The sequence below is a fragment of the Xenopus laevis genome, chromosome 1L, assembly GCF_017654675.1.
Source record: "Xenopus laevis strain J_2021 chromosome 1L, Xenopus_laevis_v10.1, whole genome shotgun sequence".
NCBI lineage: Eukaryota > Metazoa > Chordata > Amphibia > Anura > Pipidae > Xenopus > Xenopus laevis.
The window spans coordinates 121,213,401-121,237,497 of record NC_054371.1 but is presented as its reverse complement, the minus strand read 5'-3'; the positions used below and the strand labels follow the sequence as shown (position 1 = coordinate 121,237,497).

The following is a 24,097-nucleotide window of genomic DNA, read 5'->3' as shown; positions in this document are numbered from 1 at the left end:
TGAACAACTGCGTGTATAGAAAGCGTCTCAGGAAATGTGCTGAGAGCCATATGCAGAACTATAGGTCTCAGGTAGGTAGATTATTACATATCAATAAAAATTAATATTCACATATAATTGTGTTTGTTCAATGAACAATGATTTTCATTGGAGATGTTTTTCTTTGGACTTTGTACTAGGGAATTACCACATGGAATTTATATGGACTATACTAAGAGACATTGCATATTGTGGACTTGTCAGTATACCTAATTGAGGTCACATTGGAATGTGGGAGGTACTTGTGATTCCATCCCTCCCCACCCCCCTCACTTCTCCCTTAAATACAGGTTCACTAAGGTGTACTCATTAGGCTGGAAGCTGCTTGCCAAAGATTGTCCCCCAGAGCTGTAATGTTGCAAAAGATTTCTTTAGAAGTATTCTCGTTTGTGGGAAAATAAACAGAGTTCATTATGCAGTTTTAGTATCCAAGCCTAACATAAGGGTAGGATTTTAATAATTGTACCATATGGTTAATAATATCACATAGGTCCAATAATTCTTAAATCAAATAATTTTATTTACGCTTTGAACATGAAATGCAGTTTCCAATTCCTTTAGAATAAATGTGATTTAAACTTCTTGTAAATAACATTTTTAATCGAAAGATACATACATACAAGTACATAGAAACGTGAAATGCTATTAACAATGATTCTTAATTATCATTGAGGAGTGAATAAAAGAGCCTAAGCTCCTGCTTAGTTCACAGTTTTGTTTAATTAAAGAAAAAAGTTTTGCTTTTTACTATTATTTATATTCATTCTTTTGAAGAAAGATAAAAAGAACAGGGTGATTCTACTTTGTTCATAGTATTTTTAATTTAAGTTAATTGTAATAGGCTAGATATTGTTCATTAGATATGTTTCTACTTGAGGCTTAAGGCAGATTAAGCTCAGGTGGGAAACAACAGAAGTCAAAACAGGTGACCTCTTCTCAGAGATGCTTACTTTAGTTTTTCTAAGCAGAAGCTGTCTGACTGCCATTATTGCCATGTGTTGCCATGCTCTACTATGGCAAGTCATTTTCAACTTGAGCACAGCCTTCAACCAAATACCTTGTGTACTATAAGCCTGAAGAGGGGAAAGAAAGAGCAAGTGCTTCATCAATGATTTACAGCTAATAATTGCTTTTCAGTATGACTTATTCTTCACTGAACCCATGTGCATGCACAATTGCACTCATTTTGAAACATTGGGCCCTTGGCTGCAATTTTGCTGGGAAATCTGGGGAAAAAGCATTCCATTGTAGGAAAACAAACAGTGCCAATTTGTATGCAAAAATTGAACTTCCCACACTGCATTGCATTAGTAAATGAGACTTATACATTTTTTTTTGTATGGTATCCCTGGAGTCAGGAACACTAAATACTAAATAAATACTAAATACAATTTGCAATGGAGGTTTACCTTCTAAGTGTTCAAAACAGCAAAGTTGAGTGCTGTATACATACAATTCATATTGCTAAGCTTGACTGGAAACATTTCCATAAGCTTCAACAGAACAATACCTGCCATGGTCATACATATAAACGGTTACTATTATTTACAGAGAACTCCTCAGCTGACAGACATATGGCAGCTCCTACCAATTTATAAATGCAAATATGCAAAAAGGTTGTATGCACTATGTTATACCCTACAACTTTACTGTTGGTTTATAATGAACATAAAATCTTCTTACAAACTGGTTTTAGTTTTCTGCTGGCCAAAGACATGTCAGACGAGAACAAGCAATATGTTCTATTGATTCAATGTCTAAGTCTGAATCTGATGGTACACACTTCTCAAATGTGAAAAAAGTGTGCAGTTCTGTTGCATTGCTTGACATTCAGCCAGCTTATTTTGCCTGAGCCTGTCTCTTTAATATTTTTTATGTGAAGATAAAGGCAGATGCTGCATTCTTTGTGGAACTGTGTCTGTCGATGTAATCTTAGAAAACAAGTTTTGTCCTGGGAGAGGGACCAGTGGCTGTTGTCACTTTATTTTCTTCACCTCTCCTTGTTTTTTTATAGTTAGATCTTGAAAAATAATAATAGCCAGAATAGGTTTAAATGGCGACTGAGGCAAATTAACACAGATTATATCCTAAATATTTACCATTTTAGCAGCACGTATGCCGATATGGTGTTAATTTTTTGTGTTAATCTTTTATTCAGAAATATGGGCCTCATACTCCTCTTGCTTTGTAAACAGCATAGAGTATATATCTAATTCCTCAAAAGCATCTTTGTCTCCCAGCTTGAAAAAGACAATGGAAAGCAACAAATTCCTGACAAGTTGCTGACATAATCATTCAACCAAATACCAAAAAATAAAATGTTATGGTTTAAGTTCTATTACATGTGGACTTGGTTTTAAAGGGCTCTTTATATACAGTAATGATGCTGAAAGTAAGTCTTGGGTCCAGCCACCAAGATTAGGGCAGTGTTCATCCAAATTAGAGATAGCCTACACACGAGATTCTTTGTCCTCATAGCCATTAATTGTTTTGAGGGGATATGTTTTCTCTCCATTGCTGTATGAATCATTTCCTGGGGAATACTCCTCGCTCAGAAGGTATGTGCTGGTCTCAGAATGTGGTAGGTGATTTGGAAGGAAGGTAGTGCAGTGAAAGGTGTTGTCCTTTTTTAAGAGGGTCTCCTAGGGAATATCAAAGAAACATAACACTGTTATTGTACTTTCTTTCCAACATGCAGGAGTTTTGTATTTAATTCTGTGGGATTTAATGTTAGTTAAATTAAGTAGTTGCACCAATGTTTTCCTATGCATATGCAACTGCTGCAGCACAGTTGTTGCACTTCACACACCTTGGTAAACAAGTTACATTTTGAATAAAACATGATGCTTTATCATGGACCATGAATAATCATGGTTTGGTTAAAAAATATATAAACAAACCCTAAGAACCAGCATAAAACAAGAAAAAAAGTCTTCTCCAACAAACAGTACGGAATGCAAGTGCTAGAGCACTAAGGGGCACAAAGTGTGCCCTTTAGTGCTTATTCAAACAACACTTGCTCATGAGGTCTGGCTCTGCTCCACCCCTGCACTTCTATATCAAGTGCATAAGAGTATAAGAGGGGGTGCCTCTATGCCACCTTTCCTAAATGGATAATTGCGGGTCACTGCACCCTATTTCAGCATATAAACTTCCAAGCTACCCCCATGAATATAGCACTGCCAATGTTTGGCAGCCCTTTTTTCATAAGCATCCCTACTATCTTTCCCTATCTGCCCCCAGACTTGTACATCATTTAGATGTGCAAGTTAGGGAGTAGTGACAGATGCAGGTGACAACATATTGCTGAAATTTTGCCATTGGACAGGTGGTAAGGACAGGGCTGGCCTCCACCCAGCTCTCTACATCATGCTGGATAAGCATGCTCTTGGGCCCCTTAATGCTATTGCACTTATGCCTTGGGTTGTTGTAAATGACCCCAATTTTTCTCTCACCATGTAACTCTAGGGTGCTTTGGTCATTGCTATCTCCTATACACAGCTAAGTCACTTACCTCAACTTCTGTTTTCTCTAGATCATCTTTCTTCTCCATCGGCTGGAAAGCAGCACTGTTAGAAAGGTCCCACCATAGCAAGCCTGGTGCTATTGTCTCCCGTTTAGTAGGACCTGCATATAAATAACATATATGTTTCTTTATTTCTATGGTTGGTAATCCTCTCTCAAAGCATGACTAAAGCTGGCCATAGATGTAAAGATTTTTACCATTTGCCAGGAAAACAAAGGGTAGCTGCCTGCTTGGCCCTGCAAACATAGATAAATTGCACTGGGATCGATAAAGATTTTTGTAACCTGGCCGACAGATGTCGGACAAAAAATCGTAAGATGTACAATCGTTCGAATCCCACTAACTTCACGTTAATTTCGAAGGATTGGTCGGGCTTCGTTTTTTACACATTACTCAGGTGCCACTTTAATATGACACAAAGGGGCACATTTACTTTGCTCGAGTGAAGGAATAGAATAAAAAAAAATGTTGAATTTCGAATGTTTTTTTTGGCTACTTTGGCCTTCAACTACGACTTTGAATCGAACGTTTCGAACTAAAAATTGTTCGAATATTCGACCATTCGATAGTCGAAGTACTGTCTCTTTAAAAAACACTTCGACCCCCTAATTTGCCACCTAAAACCTACCAAGGTGCAATGGTCCCCATAGGCTTTCTAACAATTTTTTGGTCGAAAAAAAATCGTTCGATTGATGGATTAAAATCCTTTGAATCGAATGATTCGAAGGATATGATCGTTCGATCGAACGATTTTTCATTCGATCAAACTATTTGCGGTAAATCCTTCGACTTCGATATTCGAAGTCGAAGAATTTACATTCGGCAGTCGAATATCGAGGGTTAATTAACGATTTAACAAACGATTTTTCATTTGATCGTTCGATCGAACTATTTGCGGTAAATCTTTCGAATTCGATATTTGAAGTCGAAGGATTTACATTCGCCAGTCGAATATCGAGGGTTAATTAACCCTCGATATTCGACCATATGTAAATCTGCCCCAAAGTATAGTCATAAAATAAAAAATGCACAGCAATGCATGCAATGTTTAGGTGTAAATAACTATTTGTATCAGGTTGTTACTTCTCGGCCTTTTTTATGGAGGGTTAATGTTTTGTGGCTGTTTATTTTCCTGTAACAAGTCAGCAAAAATCAGTAAGGTCTCCATGCAAAATTGATGACAAGACATGTCTCAATAGATATGTTTGGCAGGGAAATTTTTCTTAAACAATTATGAAAAAAATCCTTGCTACAAAGCACATGTATATTGTTATTTTTCAGCCATTGGTTTGTATTTTTGTTTTCTACTTTATTTTGCAATTTGACTTGCAGATTTTCTGTGTGACAGAATGGTTTGTACTATAGTAAACATTTTGATATATTGGAGGGGTAGAAAAAAATCTGAAAATGAATTTGAGAAATCATATTACCTGTAAATTTGCTGACTATCACTCCAATGATATGTACTATAGTAAACATTTTGATATATTGGAGGGGTAAAAAAATATGAAAATGAATTTGAGAAATCATATTACCTGTAAATTTGCTGACTATCACTCCAATGATAATTGTGCTAAATGTGCCAACGACTCCATAATAAAGGTAGGACAAGGCATACAAGTCTTCAGCTAGAGCAGGCCTGCAAGAAAGGGACAAATGTGTTCTATTTAGATATTATCAACCTTCATTTATGCATCTCCTGTAATAATACAACAGTAGCTTGTACTTGATGGTAACTAAGTGCATAAATTTATATTGGTGGCAAAACAATTCTATTGGGTTTACTTTATGTTTAAATGATTTTTTAGCAGACTCAGTGTCGGACTGGCCCGGCGGGATACCGGGAAAAAACCCGGTGGGCCCCGACCCCTAATGGGCCCCCGCCGGGCTAGTCCCCCGTCCCGATCGTCCTTAAAAGAAAAAAAGTTTTTTTTACGTGCCGCGCAGCGCCATTTGCGCATGCGCGCGGCACCTTTTACTGAGGAACGGCGCCTACACGCAGGCGCGCCGAGCAGCGCCTTCGTGCAATCGTGCTCGGCACGTCATAGTAGGGAGGCAGGGGGGGTCGGAGGGGGCCCTGGACATTAGTCCCGGTGGGCCCCGGGCCCCCCAGTCCAACCCTGAGCAGACTTAAAAGCTATGGAGATCCAAATTATGGAAAGATCCCTTATCTGCAAGACCAATGATCCACAGCTTTTATTATTAGTTACAGAGACAGTGTCTCAGAAGACAACACAGGTTTAGTTACCCTTTATGTTTACTACACTGCTGACTGTAAATACCTGTGACAGATTTACAGCAAGAAAAGAATAAGATTGTTTAGTAGAACAAGACAGAGCTACTCCAAAATGCATGCCTTGTATAAATGGACTATAGATATAAACAGTATCTACAGTCGAGTGTTGGAGGTTAAGAGCAGCATTGCTTTATGCTATAAAGAGAGTGCAAAGAAACATTGATATGCTTTTATAAAACAACAATTCTGTTACAATACAATTAGTTGTTGACTATATCAAGAGGCTTGGCTTGAGACTGGAGTACTTATGCCTGCAGATTTATTTTTTACCTGTCCCTCCATGGCCCTGATCCACCTCCTTCCCACCCAAATGCCATTGGCCACACTCAGCACTGTTTTAGAAAACTCTGCCCTTTAACACATCTATACTCCTCATTCCAGACACCGTTTTTTTTTTTATTTTAATGATTCCATTACATGCTTACCTTTCCATAGTATGTGTGATGTTTTGGACAGGTGCTGGGCCATAGATTATTCCTTTACTGGAGTTAAACAAAGGGCAGTGCTCTGCATATGTTGGCAAGACACCCATCATTTCTGCGCTGGGAGGATAAATTGTACCTCCAACTGCTACCCAGAGGGACAACACTAATCCCACCAAAAGTCCTGCAAACACTCCCTGAGAATGGAGAAAATGGTAAGTGCAAAAAGTATAGTTACTTAACTGTGATTAAATGCTCTTTCAAAGTACACTGTCTATTATATTATATTGAAATCACAGAAAAGTGTTGGGGCAACCGCTATCTAACCAAAAGCATGTTTTATAAGGAAAAGGACCTATACCTCCCTCAATCTATACGATTCGGTCCAGGATAACCACTGAAGAGTATTATTATGTATATTATTATTGTATACTATGCATTATCTACCCTTGGACATTCTACATTTCATTGGCCTCCATTACTCTGCTGTTTCTTGGTTTCAATCAAATGTATGCTTGCTCTTTTTATTTTTTTCTAGTACTACTTCCTTATTACTTAATCTTTTTTGATGGACAGCCAACTTCAACATCTTCCCCCGTCACTGAATGAACTTTATCTACTGCAAATAACTTCACCTTTCATACAACCAGCCTGACTGACAACAGCATAGAAAAAAAAAAGAAACTCCCAAAAAACATTTAAGTACCATTATTGAATTTTGCTTACACTGCTGCAATTCATTCCTTTTTTACACTCCATCAAATCACCTTTACCTATTTCATTCTTTCTTAATGAAGAACTAAAAAACCCTTAGCCTCCATAGGACTACTTTACAGGCGCATTTCTTCTCATTATTCCAGCATCCCTGCTCTTGCGCTTGATGCTGATCAAATTTTAAACATACCAAACATACCAAAACAAATATGTTGCATATATTTCAAGGTGAGGGACTACTGGTTAATTACTGATGAATGTACAGCATATGTACTTACAATGGTGTTACAAGAAACAAAAAACATTCCCAGCATAAATGCTCCAAGCAGAGGTCCACTGATCACTCCCATAACTGTGAAGGAGCCCTGTGTGATAAAAGAGACAGAGTTAGAAGCTTCACTAAAATTATGGTTAGATAAATATACCTTCAAATTAAAACCCTAATCATACCTGAAGCACTCCACCACCAAGTAGAGATGATAAAGCTGCTACTGTTATGCAGGAGCATCCATAGATCAGAGCTGCAAAGGATAAGTTAAGGAAACAGACAGAAGCATTACAGTTTAGAAATACTCAGCGAAAAAAATCAGTATTATGTGTCAATTTATATTTACATGTAATCTGTATATTCATTGAATACACCCATCTATTGAACAGTACTGTGGAATAGGATGGTTCTATATAAATACATGTTAACAATAATAATGCAGGACGCGCAGCCGGGCCCCCCGCCCCCCTCTGTACACCCGGAACTGGCCGGGGAACATGCGGCGGGCGGACTACCGGGGGGCCCTGAGGGGGTGCGGGCCCTGGCCCGCTCGCACCCCCTGCTCCCCCGGTAGTTCCGCCCCTGAACCCTTGGTCCTGCCAGCTACTACCTCACTGGCCCTAACCTGGCACCCACTTCCACTGACCAGAACCCATTTGGTATCAGAATCCCAGTGAATGTGATTTGTAAACAGACATCCCAAGGGCCCAACTGCTTGTTTAGAACTGAAAAATGGCTCATATGGATGCAGCCTGGTGGGAGATCACTTCCAACCAACCCTAGTTACAACTTAAAGTGCAGTAAATACTTCAAAAATGAGATGAGCACTACCACATTTATCATGTAGTATACTTAGGGGCAGATTTATCAAGGGTCGATTTTCGAAGTGCAAAAAACTTCGAAATTCGACCATCAAATTGCATTACTTCAATATTCGAAGTTGAAGTTTTTTTAAATCGAATATTCGGTCGAAGTCAAATCGAACAAACTATTTTACTTCGACTTCTAAAAACTTAGCCAAATGTTGGCTATAGGTTCTAGGAGGTCCCCATAGGCTAACATAGCAATTCGGCAGGTTTAAGGTGGCGAAGTGTCAAAGTCAAACTTTTTTAAAGAGACAGTACTTCGATTTTCGAAGTCAAACTTTTTTACTTCGAATAGAAGTCGAAGTGGAATTTAGGCCTATTCGATGGTCGAAGTACCCAAAGACTAGTTCGAAATTTGAAGTTTTTGAATTCGAATATTCACTTCGAATTCACTTCGACCCTTAGTAAATGTGCCCCCAAGTGATTTGACACTGATTTGCTGAACTGAAGAGGAAAACTTACAAAGTCCTTTGGAAATGAATGTTAGTTTCTTTGTTGGAATGTTGGGATATTTTGGTTTTATAAGATCCTCGACTGTTACTGCAGCCATGGCATTGATGCTAGTGGATGCCGTACTATGGGAGAAAGAAGGGTTCATGAGACAAAGTGTGACTTTAATTCAAGTTAAAACTTTCTCTTATGGAACATGGCAGGCAGGCTTTCCAACCTGTGCAAATTACAATGGTTAAACAGCAAGGTGGCTTTTCAATACTTCTGCCATTCTTTAAAATGAAGTCTTCTTTTAATTGAAAGAAGGGCATATTCATCTGTAATGGGCATGCACAGCAAAATACTTGAAATGCCTTAAAACTGGAATCATATCAGCAATAGTGTAAGAGTAGCTCATTGGCAATGGAGAAAGCTGCCTGCAATCAACTTGGAGACAATTTCAACAGTGTTATTTCCTCTGGCCAAACATGCCATAGCTCCTTCTACTTTGTGTGAAATAAGTAACTTAATATAAGCATGCATTAACAACTTTTTAGGAGGTTAATATTTCAAAATTATTTTAAATCCATAATGTTTTGAGAGAACGAGCACTGTGCACACCGAACTGCTCTATCTATATATCATCATCATTTGCAATCACTGTTAGATTTTAAAGGAACAGTTCAGTGTAAAAATAAAAGCTGGGTAAATAGATAGGCTGTGCAAAATAAAAAATGTTTCTAATAAAGTTAGTTAGCCAAAAATGTAATGTATAAAGGCTGGAGTGACTGGATGTGTAACTTAATAGCCAGAACACTACTTCCTGCTTTTCAGCTCTCTATCTCAGAGTTAGTCAGCGACTCTAAGGGGGGCCACATGGTACATAACTGTTCAGTGAGTTTGCAATTGATCCTCAGCATTCAGCTCAGATTCAACAGCAACAGTTATGACCCATGTGCCCCCCCTCAAGTCACTGATTGGTTACTGCCTGGTAACCAATCAGTGGAAACCAAGAAAGCTTCAAAGCTGGAAGTAGTGTTCTGGCTATTATGATAGACATCCACTCACTCCAGCCTTTATACATTACATTTTTGGCTAACTGTATTAGAAACATTTTTTATTTTGTACAGCCTATCTATTTTATACTGAACAGTTCCTTTAAGGACAATTATGTAATTTTTATGAGTAGCATTCATCTTTTATTCGAATTACTTTAAATGGACCATAAAGTAAAGTATACATATCAAGTTTATTTTGGCACTAAACTCTACAACCATTACTCATACTCATACTAATTGTCTATGTAAAATATAACCTAGGTTTAATTAAAAAAATACGGCTGCAATGGTAATACAGTCTACAAGTTCGTCTTACCTTAATGTTCCACTGTATGCACAAGCAAGGAAAAGCCCTGGTATCCCAGGATACTGATCAAAGATTTCCAGCACAAAGTATGGCATGTACTGTAACAAGATCAACTAGCAGTTAGGCAGGTTATACTGTATATAGACTTAAAAGGTTGAACTTTATGGATGTGTGTTTTTTTTCAGCATAACTCACTATGTTACTATATTACAATGGGATATATAGTCAAGGGCAGGGGTAACGGCTACAAAAACTTACCATTTTATTTCAATTGATGTAAAACAATCTACCTTAAGGGCTTGTACCATGTAATTTCTCTTATTGCTCCTCATAAGTCTTCCCTGTAATGCCTGTATTTGTGTCCTATAACCCCCCATTGCTCCTTACCACTTTTTCTATATATTATTTTACTTTTGTACCAGTTGTGCTATATAGTGTAATCTCCTTCTCATATCCTTTAAATGGCCACTCCCTATACCAATTACGTAACAAAAACTCTCTATATACTGTTCCATTTGCCCCCTAAAATCTGCTCTATAACCTTTTTATTGTTTCACATAACTTTCTTTTATAACAGTTCCTATTACTCCTGTCACTCATTAAAACAATGATTTATGGTTACAGTAGCAATATTTACCTAGGTCTTATGTGTAATGCTGTTTAACCATGCTCTGTGACTTTTGACATATATGGTTCAAATGGTTAAGAAAGGGCAACTCAATTGGGTACACATTATGAGCACTGAAAACTAATTAATATAAACCAGACTCCTGGGGTGTAAATTCAAAACCAGGGTTGGGAGCTGACATGGACCAATGACTGACTATTCTCTCCCATATTTACACATAACAACATGGTGATGAGGCCTGGGGATTGCATGATATGCTACTGTTCATCACATAAATAAAAAACTGTACAAGTTCAGTTCTATTTCTGACATGAGCAAGATGAAATTTTGCTGCAGGGGCTATTTTATCAGGCACTGTCAAAATTCTTTAAGAGACAAATTTCTGGCCTTTGGACAAGAATTTGGCTCATCCAGTGTTGAGAACACATCTGCACTCTCTACACAATGGGGGTTATTTACTAAACTCCGAATGCAAAAATCACAAAAAAATTGTGATTTTTTTTTTTATAAAATCAGACTTTTAAAATCACGAATTTTTCTAAATTTATTAAACCCCGAGTATGGGAAAAGCCCGAATCTGAAAATCCAGCATCTCAGACCTGTCGAGGTTGCATATAAGTCAATGGGAGAAGTCCCAATGATTTTTTGATGTGCTCTGGGATTTTGGCAATAACGGGTGAAAAATCTGATTTTTCCGGATATTTTTATGGATTTAAAGGTATGTCTTTATGACATAAAGGGGAACTAAAGTCTAAAATAGAATAATGCTAGAAATGCTGTATTTTGTATGCTAAATATTAACATGAACTTACTGCACCAGATGCCTAATTAATCAAATGATTTATGCTTTCAAATTTGACCACAGGGGATCATCATCTTGTAACTTTGTTAAACATCTTTGCAAGACCAAGACCATGCACATGCTCAGTGTGGTCTGCGCTTCTGTTGGGAGGTTAAGCTTAGGGATAGTCATAAATTATCAAAACAGAACAAGTTAAATAATATCTTCCATAGAAGCCGATAAAGCAAGACTAATTTATATCAGATCATGCAGACTGCACTGGGTCTGTGGATATGAATCTCTACATGGTCACCGGCTGCTTAACAGGGAAACAAACAAAGCTGCTTGAGTTTTGGGAAGTAAGGTGGGGAAGCCTCCCCCTGCTGTTTGAAAGTTTGATCGTTTTTCTGCAGAGCAGTTAGGGACCATCTGATGTTTCCTATCCGCAGCAGTCAGAGCAAGTAAAATAAAGGGGGAATTTCACTGCATACAGTCAGGTTTCTTATAAAAATGGTACACATTTTTTAATTAAAGTATATTTAAGATACAATAGGTTTCTTTTTCATTAAAGAAAGTAAACATTGGATTTTATTTATTTGCCTTTACATCCCCTTTAATAAACTTATTTCACATATAAGTGATGAGTGATATTCCTGCAGTGAGCACCAACCATTTTGTTTTTCTGTGTGCGACCACCATTAATGTGGTTATGGTCTTAACGTTTTTTTTGTGAGGGCATGGGTGTGGTTGAAAGTGTTGTGGTTTTAAAAAGGGTAGTGGTCAACACTGGCTTCCATTATTGGCCCTCTACCACGTAGACCAGAAAAATTCCAGCCGTCAGTACCACAGAAGTTGGACAGCACTGATTTAGGCTATTTGCAAGTTATAGTTCTGTACATTTTTATTATTATTTATTACTTTTAAGTGTGTATAATAACCTAAACAAGCAAGAAAATTACAGTAGAGATAAAATAATATAAACAGGAAACATTTGAAATATAAATACAGGCTTTCCTTGTATTTTTCTTGTTACTCATGATATTGATACTTTTATGATGGGAATGGACTGCCTATGTTAGTTATAATGTACCTGAACATGTAGGTGTTTTATCTTTCTTTCACTTTCAAATGTGTGTGATTATTAATGATTTACTAATCCATATACAGTATTTATGCAATATATTTATTCTTACCTGATCGGGGGCAGAAACATATCCAGCCAAGAGGGGGTCACAGTTCAGGTAATAGACGAACATCACAATGCCGCAGGTGACTGCACTTGACACGATGACGCAGAGGGCTACTTGATTCACCAGTATGGCTCTGTGATTAGAGACACTCACATTTTCACTCAGCCAAAACCAGAGGTTTACAGGGAAAGAAAAAGTTCTTAACCATCTGACTGCTAATGAGTGTTACAGAGACAATTTTAGACTTCATAAACATACAGTATAAAATAAAAAATGCATACATATAAACAAATGGTATTATAAGGGACATGGGTGGGCTCAGGGGAATCAGCAAAGAGTACTTTATTGCATCTATTAAATATACTGTAGGTTAAATGCATTGACTTTGATTTGTACATGTCTAAAGTATTTTACTCCATTAGGCCATTGGCACATTTGTAGCACTAGCTGCTGGGGACATAAACTCTAAATCACCTCCCCATTGACTAGTTCAATTTCATTAGAAGTTTCAAAACAAAGCATTAGTTTAAAATGCCTATATTCCTTGTTAATTTTTTATCAAGCTCATGGCCTCCATTTTATTTGCTACAGAACCCAGATTTTGATTCTACTTCTATACTTAGTCTTATGATGCCTCTATTATGGTTTCCATTTCTTAGAGTAAATCAAGACTTATTTCCCTATTGACATGAGTACAATCAAACTAATAACCACCTATGTGTATTATAAACATGTTACTGCAGATTCCATTCTATTAGGTCATGCCAGCCTTTCCCTCAAAATTATACCGATAAATTTGCATGGCTACCAGGAAATAAACTTAAATGTACTCCTCTTTTGTCAATAAAGGAAACACCCCAAATGAAAATTAGCTCATTCTTCTTGTTGCTAGTAGGGTTTGCAATGCACCAAGCAGCTTGGGTGGCAAGATATGTGCTAAACACAACTAGCTGGACAAACCTATGTAAAAATCCAGGTGGCATACACAATCAGTATTGGGGAGAAATAAAGTAGGAGTTCAAATAAAGCATTTTTTCGGCTAGAAATTCTCCTATGTTAAATCTGCTGGTTGGGGCTGAAGTTGGAACTAGATAGTTTATTTCAAAGAATATCATTTTATTTAATAAATTAGTTTCATGGACTTCTAAACACTCTTTTACGCTAGAGGGCCCATTTGAAGTGATAAAATCTGCGCAGAATATGTTCCTGTTTTAACAATAAGCTCTGTACATTTGGTAAGATGCGGCTAAAATAGTACCTAACAGCTGTAGTTCTACCATCAGTTTAAACATATCTCTAGCTATGTAAACATTAATCAGTAGACCAATGACTGCTTAGATTCAACAAGATGCAGTTAGTCTGCAGTATTATAGTCTCAGTATATACAGTAAACAGCAAACCACAGTACTAAAAATGACATACATACAGTACATACATAAAACATTTATGTTGCATTACACTTGTCATTGTCATTTCCATAATGAAAGTAATTCTGTAATCATGCCATAAAATGTTTTATTCTGTTTTTTAACCCCTCTTTGGGTTATCTTAGGGGGTAATTTACTAAAATCCAAATTTAACTCATATTTTATTTAAAAAACCCACAATCAAACTCCCATGCTCGATTTGACCTTTTTTATTAATAAAATAACCCCAATGAATAGGATTGTGGAAAAACTCAATAAAACCAAGCAAATACCTGAATAGCTTGATTTTTTTTTTCCTGAATTGCTAAATTTTTTCTAGTTATTGCCTGAAAACTCAGAAAAAGTCGGATTTTCAGGCTAAACCCAGCACAGACCACAAAAACTTCAAATTGAGATAGGTGCCTTTCCCATTGACTTATACAGAGATGGCGGATTTTCGGATTTGGGCTTTTAGCAGCATCGAGGTATAATAGATCTCAAAAAAAATTTAGGTTTTTTTTCCATGAAAAGTTTTTTGCCTTAAAAAGACTGACCAGATAAATTCGAAGTTTATTAAATAACCCCCTTAATGTAAATGTTGAATGTCATATACGTAGTGCACTTGAACGACTGGCTAGTTTATAAGTATGTAATTTTTCAGCAATTGAATTATTGTGATTGGTTTTTCAGTAGCAATGAGACAAGGAGAATGTGTGAAAAGTTATTCAGTGTCTAAAAATTAGACAGTTGTTGGTATGGCTATATGAGAGACTTTAGGTTACAATATGTAAATCTTGCCTAATAAAGATAGAGAGAACAAAGAAAGAGTAGAGGTGAGAAAAGGGAAATAAGGGTATAAGAGCAGTAGAAAATAGTTTTATAAATATAAACTTAGAGTTAAATTGGAGGCCGAGCTTGTTTTTTCATACAAATGGTAGCAAGTTCCATCTCTGGAGAAAAAATGGAGAAAGAGAACCTGGAGAAAATGAAGAAATGGAGAATACAGGTAAAAGAGAATGTAGAAAAGTGAAGAGACACTGGTTGGATTGGACTTATATCACTCAAATACATTGTAAATATACCTGCAACTGGAATTTCCAGTTATTTTAATTACTACTATATATGGCTCTATAAAATAACTTAGAAAAAGAAGAGATTGCTTTGACTCCTGATACTATACTAGTATCATCTAAATAAATATTTCACTTGGGTGTTACAGTCCACAACTGACTCAATATAGACAAATTAATTTTATCACATTGTAACTAGTAGTGCTAATTCTGTCCTAGGTGATTTTTTAGGAGCCTTATATAACTCCTAGTTTCAGGAGCTTATTCAGATATAATGCAGTACACTACCTTTGTCCAGGGATGGCCCAGAAGATAAGATACAGTTTTGGAATACTACTTATAATTGTCCAAGATCCTACACATCCACATAATAGATCACCTGGTGTAACATAGTGTCAATAACAAAAAGCCTTTTTTATATGACTTTCTGTGCTGAAAAGCTTTCTATATATATTCTATATGGCACATGCAATATCGCAGGCCAACCATGATTATTTCTGCAGGCGGCTGACCCGTGATTTTGTGTGCCTTGAATCACCCGTGATTTCGTCCCAGGGGGGGTCAAGGAGAAATTTGGGGGGGCCTGGGCCAAGATCATAACACAACTGGTTGTGTTTACGGAGAAAGGGTTAATAATCATGGCCTAATATAAATAAGGGATGAGATATTTTATAGCTTTGCAATGGTCACAGAAGATCAACTTTTAGACTTATCTTAATGCCATGTATAACAGGATGATATTATCAAAATTAATTAAACATATGTTTAGGAATCTACCTGCATTCCTTTAAAGGAGCTGTTAACCTTCCTTTTTAGGAATTATTATAACAACTTTTATATAATTTTATTAAGGTTCCCTGGCCTTGTGTAATGTAATGTATTTGCTGCAGCATATACAGCCATTGTACTTTAACTGCACGCCGTATGCTAATTAGCCAACGCTAGTGTAACTTCGGACTGCTGAGCGTTATTTCACTGGCGTAATTTCGCCAGCGTCCGGTACCCTGTGCGCAACTTCGGATCTTCGTGAATTAGCGTTGTCCAGGCGAATTTACGCCTGGCGAAGTGTTGCGATGTGCGCGAAGCCATCGCTGGCGAATTTTCGCCTGTTAGTGAATTTGCCCCTATGGGAGACAGCCTTTCCGTAATTTGGAACTTTCTGGATAACAGGTTTCTGGATAGAGATACCATACCTGTACTACATTCATCTAAACCCAGAGAAATAGAAGGTCTAGGAAATGGTGTGGGCTTATGTTAACCAGTATAACAGCAGAATAACTATTGATATACTACTGATAGATATGGAAAGTTCAAGTTATAGATAACAAAAGTTCTGCTTCATTTAAGAAGGTTGTTTGTGTATTAAAAAAAAACAGGGTGAATAGGACCAGTATATAATATAATGTGCCCTTTATTGGGGATTATGGAAACATTATAAAGTCAATGAGGCAAATTCACTAAAGGCAAATTTTCGCCTTTCGAAGGCTTTGCCACACTTCGTGCCACTTCGTTAGGCTCAAATTCGCTACCACAACACTAATTCACTAAAATGAGAAGTTGATATCGCAGCCGAATGATGGCGTAGTTTCGCTAGCGTAAATTAGTCATCTAGAGTATTTCATAGCAAAGCAGCGGTGGGAGTATGTGCAGCTGCATTCAAGTGTCAGGAAATCTAAATAGATATGCCAGTAATTTGTGCTTGGACCTTCCTTCTAACCAATTGCCAACCAACTCCTTGAAACTTTTATTTTATCCAACCTCACCCAATTTCTTATGGGATATCATAAATTGGAATGCTAAAATCTGGTGTTGTTTAATCTTGCCTCTCAAAAAATGTAAAAAATTAAAAAATGTATATTTTGCATAACAGGAGTAACATGCTTGTGTAAAGTAAGGTATTTAAAATCTGTACAAATTTTTTTATGGCAATGGGAATTTAAGAAATGAGGTGTAGTAGAAAGTAGGCAGAGAAAAAGCAAGAGAATAGAGAACTGTCTCCAAAACTGGAGGAAAATGTTCATGAAAATATAAAATAGCTCTCCCAACAGATTGGAACAATTAGCAGCTCCATGCGAAAAATGTATTGATGAAGTTTGTACTGACAGTGTATATTGCAATTTATTAAATATTACCCATCAGTGTAGGATGGATGTTTGGCATTCCAGCAAAGTTCTAACAAAATGGCAACAACCTAACAAAAAGAAAGAATTCCAGGACGGAACATGGTTGATAATATGGAGTATGCAAGTGAATGGTGGGACCCATTGTTCTTATCTGCCATCAAATATCTGTTTGTTAAAGATATTTGCAACACCTATAGAAATAGTTTTTTGTTTCAGCCTAAGTAAATATACCCTTTCTGTGTTCTACACCTGTTTTTTTGTGTAAAAAGATAAAATGTGTTTGCTCACAAAGAAGGTGCAACACAACACTTATAGGCCAAAGATTTGCCCCCACCTTGGGGTTCGTGGCTTTTTTACCTCCGTTATCTCAGCTGATAAGGTAAAGTAAGACAGCCTACAGCAAATAGGGATAACACACAGACTGCTATTTGGTAGGTTCATGACTTGCATATGTGCTATTATATATATTATAATGAGATAAATAAGTGAAGGGATAAAGTGAAAATGTCTGAAATATTTAAGAAAAATTCCCGTAGAAAAAGAATATTGCATCTAAGTGATAGAAATCAAAAATCCATCGTAAAACAGACTGTACACTACTTATCAAGGTGTCCATATCTTTATGTAGCAGCAATTGTGCATAGCAGTTAGACATATATATATATATATATATATATATATATATATATATATATATATATATATATATATATATATATATATATATATATAATAGAAAAACATTTACTCACAGCTTAGCTTCATTTTCTGTTTTGCATGCTACATATCGTTGAACCTGGGCTTGGTTGACTCCATACATGGACAACCATAGGAAAGTGCTCCCCATGACAAAAGTCCAGAAAGTGTAACGCCTTCGAGGATCAGGATCAAAGCTATGAATAAAGATTCAGACACCAGACAGAGTAACCAGTTAATATGTGCTTAAACTCTTGGTTAGTCAGTTTATCTTAAGGCTTGAATGCTTCCACCTTGACCCTTGACTATACCTCCACCTTAAAGACACAGGTCTTTGTCTTTTAAGAATACCCTATTTTGTTTTACTAAGGATTCTCTCTTTTAGATCTTCCCATAAATGCTTTTACAACCTGTTTGATCCCAAGTAAAGAAAACAAAAACAGATATATGTTCTGAGGCAAAAATGGTTCTTTTATAACAAAACAAATATGCATCAAACCAATTTTAAAACCCTGCAACTGTCTTACTTACTATCACCTTCATTGGTAAGAAATTCTGCCAGTCAAACATCAAACAAAAGGATAAATCCTAGTCACCCATCCCCTAAGTTTTAGGGCATTGACTACTCTTTGGAAAGTTTGAGTATTTATCTAAAGGGTAGTGAGCACAAGGGTTAGATGTAAAAATATCTATTTTCCAGTGTTTCAAAACGTATTAGTCAAAAACAAAACAAACTAGTATGTATGTATATCTCTATATAGGTCTACTTGTGTACAAATACATTAATAGAACAGACAGGTAGAACAAACAGTGCAGACAAATAAATACATAAATATACAGCTACTAAGATTAATGGGGTTTTGTGATAAAAGCTGTCACCCAAAGGAACAATAGGAAGTTGATAGTATTTACTGATAACCTATTTAAAAGCAAACATCTTATTTGTTGGTTGGTTACTGTAAAATGCATGCTTTTTATTACATATGGGGGTAAGTGTCTAGTGTTAAAAGAGGACGATAAGTTCCTTCCCTGTAATGCTTACAATCTAAATAGTTGTTTTTAATGTCATGTTCTGTCTGTGATAAACAGTTTTTACATACTCTCCAAAATTAATCCTGGAATAGTTTCCTGCAATTTCTATGGCATCGGAAAATCCTCCAACTAGGTGTATACCACGAATAGCGACTGCAAAGAATCCAGAAAGCATCACCAGCACCTGGAACACATCTGTCCAGATTACAGCTTTCATACCACCCTAGAAAACAAATGCATGAGATCTTGAAGTAACAGAAGGCTGTTAAAGGGATACTGTCATGGGAAAACATGTTTTTGTCAAAATGCAACAGTTAATAGTGCTGCTCCAGCAGAATTCTGCTTTGAAATCCATTTTTCAAAAAAGCAAACAGATTTTGTTATATTCAATTTTGAAATCGGACATGGGACTAGACATATTGTCAATTTCCCAGCTGCCCCCAGTCATGTGACTTGTGTTCTGATAACCTTCAGTCACTCTTTACTGCAAGTTGGACTGATATCACCCCTCCCTTTTGCCCCCCCAGCAGCCTAACAACAGAGCAATGGGAAGGTAACGAGATAACAGCTCCCTAACACAAGATAACAGCTCCCTGGAAGATCTAAGAATAACACTCAATAGTAAAAGCCAAGTCCCACTGAGACTGACTCGGTTACATTATGTAGGAGAAATAACAGCCTGCCAGAAAGTAGTTCCATCCTCAAGTGGAGGCACAAGTCACATGACTGGGGCAGCTTGGAAACTGACAATATGTCTAGCCCCATGTCATATTTCAAAATTGAATATAAAAAAATCTGTTTGCTCTTTTGAGCAATGGATTTCAGTGCAGAATTCTGCTGGAGCAGCACTATTAACTGATGCGTTTTAGAAAAAACATGTTTTGCCATGACAGTATCCCTTTACAGATGCACTTTTTAATGAATAGGGAGAAAAGGGGATGACATCTACAAATGTAATATTACTCATCTACTAAAAATGCTGGAGACACATGAGGACCTTCCATCTTAAAACACTCAAAGCATTGTAGTACAAATAAGCAGATATATTGGATATAATATGTTTGTTGAACCCAAACATTTTAAGTATATTAATAGTAAAATAGTAAAAAGATTAGAGTTAGTGAGTTTAGGGTGTGGTTCCAATTAATAATGGTAACAAAGTTGTTATAAAGGATACAGAAAAGGTACAGTAAATGTGTTTAATCAATTAGTCAATGTATACTACTGAAGAGTCAGAGTTTCAAGATTCACCTGATAGGGACACTGATGGCTCAGTTCAGTGTAGCCAGTGGTTTTTTATGATTTTTACAGTGAAAGCTGTGAAGCTGTGAAATTCTCTCGCTGAATCAGTTGTACTGTCAGATATATTAGATAGATGGTTGGATGGCTTTTTTAGCAATGAGGAAATACAGGGTTCTTAAAAATTAGTTCTTAGTTCAAGTTGATCCAGGGACTGGGCCATTTTGGAGTCAGGAAGAATTTTTTTTCCCACTCTGAGGCAAATTGGAGAGGCTTTAGAAGGGCTTGGTCTTCCTCTGGATTGACTAGCAGTAACCAGGGTTTTTATAGACATAAAAGGTTGAACTTGATGGATGTGTGTTATCCAACTTTCCATGTTAATATGTAGAATACCATTTTGTTAATGTTTTCAGGAATAGACTAGCTCAAGCCCTATAGGGCTCCAGCCTAGGGCAATTCCCATCAACCTTTTCTTATCTCCACCGTAGGCCTGTTTAACAGCTATAACATTTGGCACGGTCTCCATAATGAGAGTGGGCCCTAAATGTCAGGTTTACTGGTAGGCTCTGTGGGGCCTCATCCAAAACTAAATGTCTTTTTAAACTGGTAGGAATAGTTAATTTCCTGACTTGTATAGTTTTCATACTCTTAATGGTAGAATTGTCTCATGACCAGGAAAACTTTTAAGTTGAAAAAAAAAATACTTCCAAAATGTTGCTCTAAGACAGCACATATACTATTTTCTCAACCTGTTTGGACTTCTGTAGCTGTTATAATTACAAAGTTCTCCTATAAAAGAAATGTATTTCTTGGAAGGTTTTTTATGTGCATTTAAGAAATAGAACTATTTAAACTCACCACAGTTGTGTAGAATGTGCAGATTGCTCCAGTTGAGAATAGAGAAGCCCAGATGTCCAACCCAGTTACTAAACAAAAAAAAAGATAAGGGGAATTTGAGATAAAGAAACCAAACTCAGCACATAATACTGTATACACAAGTTTTAGAATTACCTTGATTGAGAATCAGTGCTGGAGCATAGATCACAATGCCTGTGTAAAACATCTGTAAGGACATAAATTGAGAAAATGTTGTACCATGTGATACATTAGGATGGTATCCTGATCCCTGAGACCCAAAGACTTACTGTCCCCAAGAGAAATTGAATGGTTCCATAAAGCCGAACACTTCTGCTGAATCGCATCTCAAGATACTTTGAACAGAAAAAAAAGCAGGGGTCAAAAATCAAATAACTCTGAATGGTTGATGAGGTTAATGCAATCAGGTAATTTGCCTAGAGTTAATAAAAGAGCCCCAATGAGTAAAAAAACCCATAATCGCTCCTACCTCATAAGTGCTGGTGATCCCCAGTCTGTAGAAAATTGGCATGAATATGTAGGCAGTCATGAGGCTGTTGAGAATCTGACCTATGCACATTTGCAGAAACTTGACACCATATCGGTAAGACTCAGCTGGCACCCCCAGTACCTGCACTGCAGACATAAAGCTGGCAGAGAGGGACAGACCTACTGGTACTGCTGACATACTCCTTCCTCCTGTAAAGAAGTCATCTGAGGTCTTTTGCCCTCCATGGGAAAAAGCGTAGAAAAGTCCGATACCTGTTGACATCAATAGCATCACAGCAAAGACGCCATAATCCCATAAGGAAAAAGTCAGGCTCTCATGTACCAGTGGCACATACTCCTCCATTAGCTCTGTACCTGGAGATCTAATAATGAGAGACAAAAGTTGTTTTTCCGACTAAGGACCAAAGAGTAAGCATCAACATATATCAGTGTGGCAACAGGGCATATTTGCAATGGAGGTATGAAGTGCAAAAAACATTTTTTTTTGTCCACAATGAACCTTGCAATCCTTGAATTGCACCTGACACTCTTAGGATCAACTCTTTGCAATCCCTGAAATCAGAACAAATAGTTGTATCCATTAGTGTACAGGCTTTCATTAGAGTGCTGTGCTCTGCACCTTGCACTGGATCTGGCACAAGGAGCCCCCTATTATACAGTATAATCGGAATACCTGGTTGGCTTACATCATAGAGAAGGAGGTGTGCAATATCAGCCCATCTAGAAATATCGGAGCTGGAGAGGTAGGACAACATAGGGTTGATATACATGATCATTTGTGCAGCAGCCCTTTAAAACAATAGCCAAGCAAAGGCATGTTTCAGACTTGAATTGCTAGTAACCCTCATTAACCAATATGCTTTCTGATATGTTAGGCTCCGACACAAAAAAGCCTTTTAAATCCCACTTAACAGAGAGGCAGAAATGAAATGCAAAAAATAAACATTGTGGAGCTGCCATGCTGCCTGTTCTGGGAAAGAAATGAAATATCACCCAAAGGGCTTTAACACATTATTCCAAAACTATTCCAAGTCATTATAAACAAATTGGAGTACCACAATGCAAAACTCCAATTTTACCCTGCAAAACTGTATTTGAAAATAATATAACATTTCTTGATTGATCTCTAAAATTTTTGTTGAGTTATTCAGGTTACTCTTGCAGAAAAAAGTAAAATACATTTTGTTAGTCATGGTCTTCTTTACCTATTAAAGTGCAGCACTGTGATCACAGGGTTAATTAACTAATCAATCCACTGCCATGTTTACTTTATAAAGGGCATTTGCTGATTAAGGTAGTTTATTAAGGTATAAGCTATATGGCAGACGGAAGTAAAGTGACAACCTTTGTTTAGGGAATCAGTGAACTCACCTGTGGCTGGATACAAAGGTGTGCTGGAGATGCTGTGCCGGTGCCCACAAGTTCAGGAGGAAGGGAGGGAGAAGGTGCTTTAAAAAGATGAAGGAGGAGGAGGAGGGAAGGGAGGAGTTGCAGTTATCTTAATACTGTTACAGCAGTTCTAAATAGTATAGCTCATGTAATGTAATCATTATAAACATCACTATCCTAGTAAAATCACTATCCTAGTAACATACTGAGTAGTATGTGGAGGCCTAGAGGTTAGTCGTGCTGGGGTCCAGAGTATAATTATGACATGGGCACTATCTGTGAGGAGTTTTCATGTACTCCCTGTATCTGTGTAAGTTCACTATGGTACTCCAGCCAGGTTCATTGATTCCTGATGAAATTGACCCTAGTGTGTTATGTGAAAAGTGTTATGGATTACTGGAAAGCACTATAGCAGATGTGTTGTCTTTATATAACCAAGGGATAATAATAATAATACAGGTTTTATTCAGGTACAAGAAGTATGGGATCTACAAACCCATTATCCAGAAAGCTCAGAGAAAAAGATTCATTTTTCTCTGTAGTAATAATAAAGCAGTACAGTGCACTTCCATTAGCATGCAAGTATGTGTGCATACACCCTTCATGAATGAGGCATTAATAAGTTAGCATGGAAAATGATGAAATACAGTAAATGGCATAAAGAAATGTTATGTAGGCTCACCTTCCAGCATTGGGTATCCATGCAGCCACTCAGAGCTGAGGTCTAGGGTTGGCAAGATATCCCTGGTGTAATAAAAAATGCATTATAAAAGTAACTTTTTTCAATTCAAAGCAAAAAAAAACTACAGGTGCAATGCTCATATACAGTATATATGTATACATATATATATATATATATATATATATATATATATATATATATATCTCAAACAAGGGAAAGTTGTGCTCACCACTAGTTTTTAAAACCATTAGGCGGGGGTGCAGCAAGGCTGTGACCACAAAATACATATAGACAATTACAAGAGTCCTCAGCACTAAACCCATTATCAATATATTTAAGACAGAGACATTTTGTGCATACTGCTACTGAAAAATGCCTTACCCTTTAAACAAAACAGGGATTGTTTGTCCATATATTGCAATATATTTAAGCTGGCCAACTACGTCAAAGTCATCCCATATCTGGCCAGTCCTACGCTTAATTTTCATTTGATTCATTAAGAATTCAATTGCTTAATTATACATTTTATAAAAGGGCCGAATACGTTTTACCTGCAACTTACTAGCTGCTT

The 24,097-nt window shown here is 37.0% G+C and overlaps 1 protein-coding gene across 1 annotated transcript; it reads right to left on the bottom strand.

The window, feature by feature from the left end:
* Positions 1-535: 535 nt before the first annotated feature.
* Positions 536-23,591, bottom strand: slc5a5.L (solute carrier family 5 member 5 L homeolog). Its single transcript, NM_001093422.1, is given in 17 exon segments — positions 536-2,681; positions 3,554-3,666; positions 5,101-5,204; positions 6,287-6,480; positions 7,276-7,362; positions 7,448-7,518; positions 8,594-8,706; positions 9,935-10,023; positions 12,528-12,657; positions 17,876-18,016; positions 18,920-19,074; positions 20,949-21,016; positions 21,102-21,153; positions 21,236-21,301; positions 21,436-21,817; positions 22,827-22,903; positions 23,527-23,591. Coding segments are annotated over 17 exon segments (2,055 nt in total). The 5' UTR covers positions 23,548-23,591; the 3' UTR covers positions 536-2,489.
* Between the last annotated feature and the right edge of the window lie 506 nt (positions 23,592-24,097).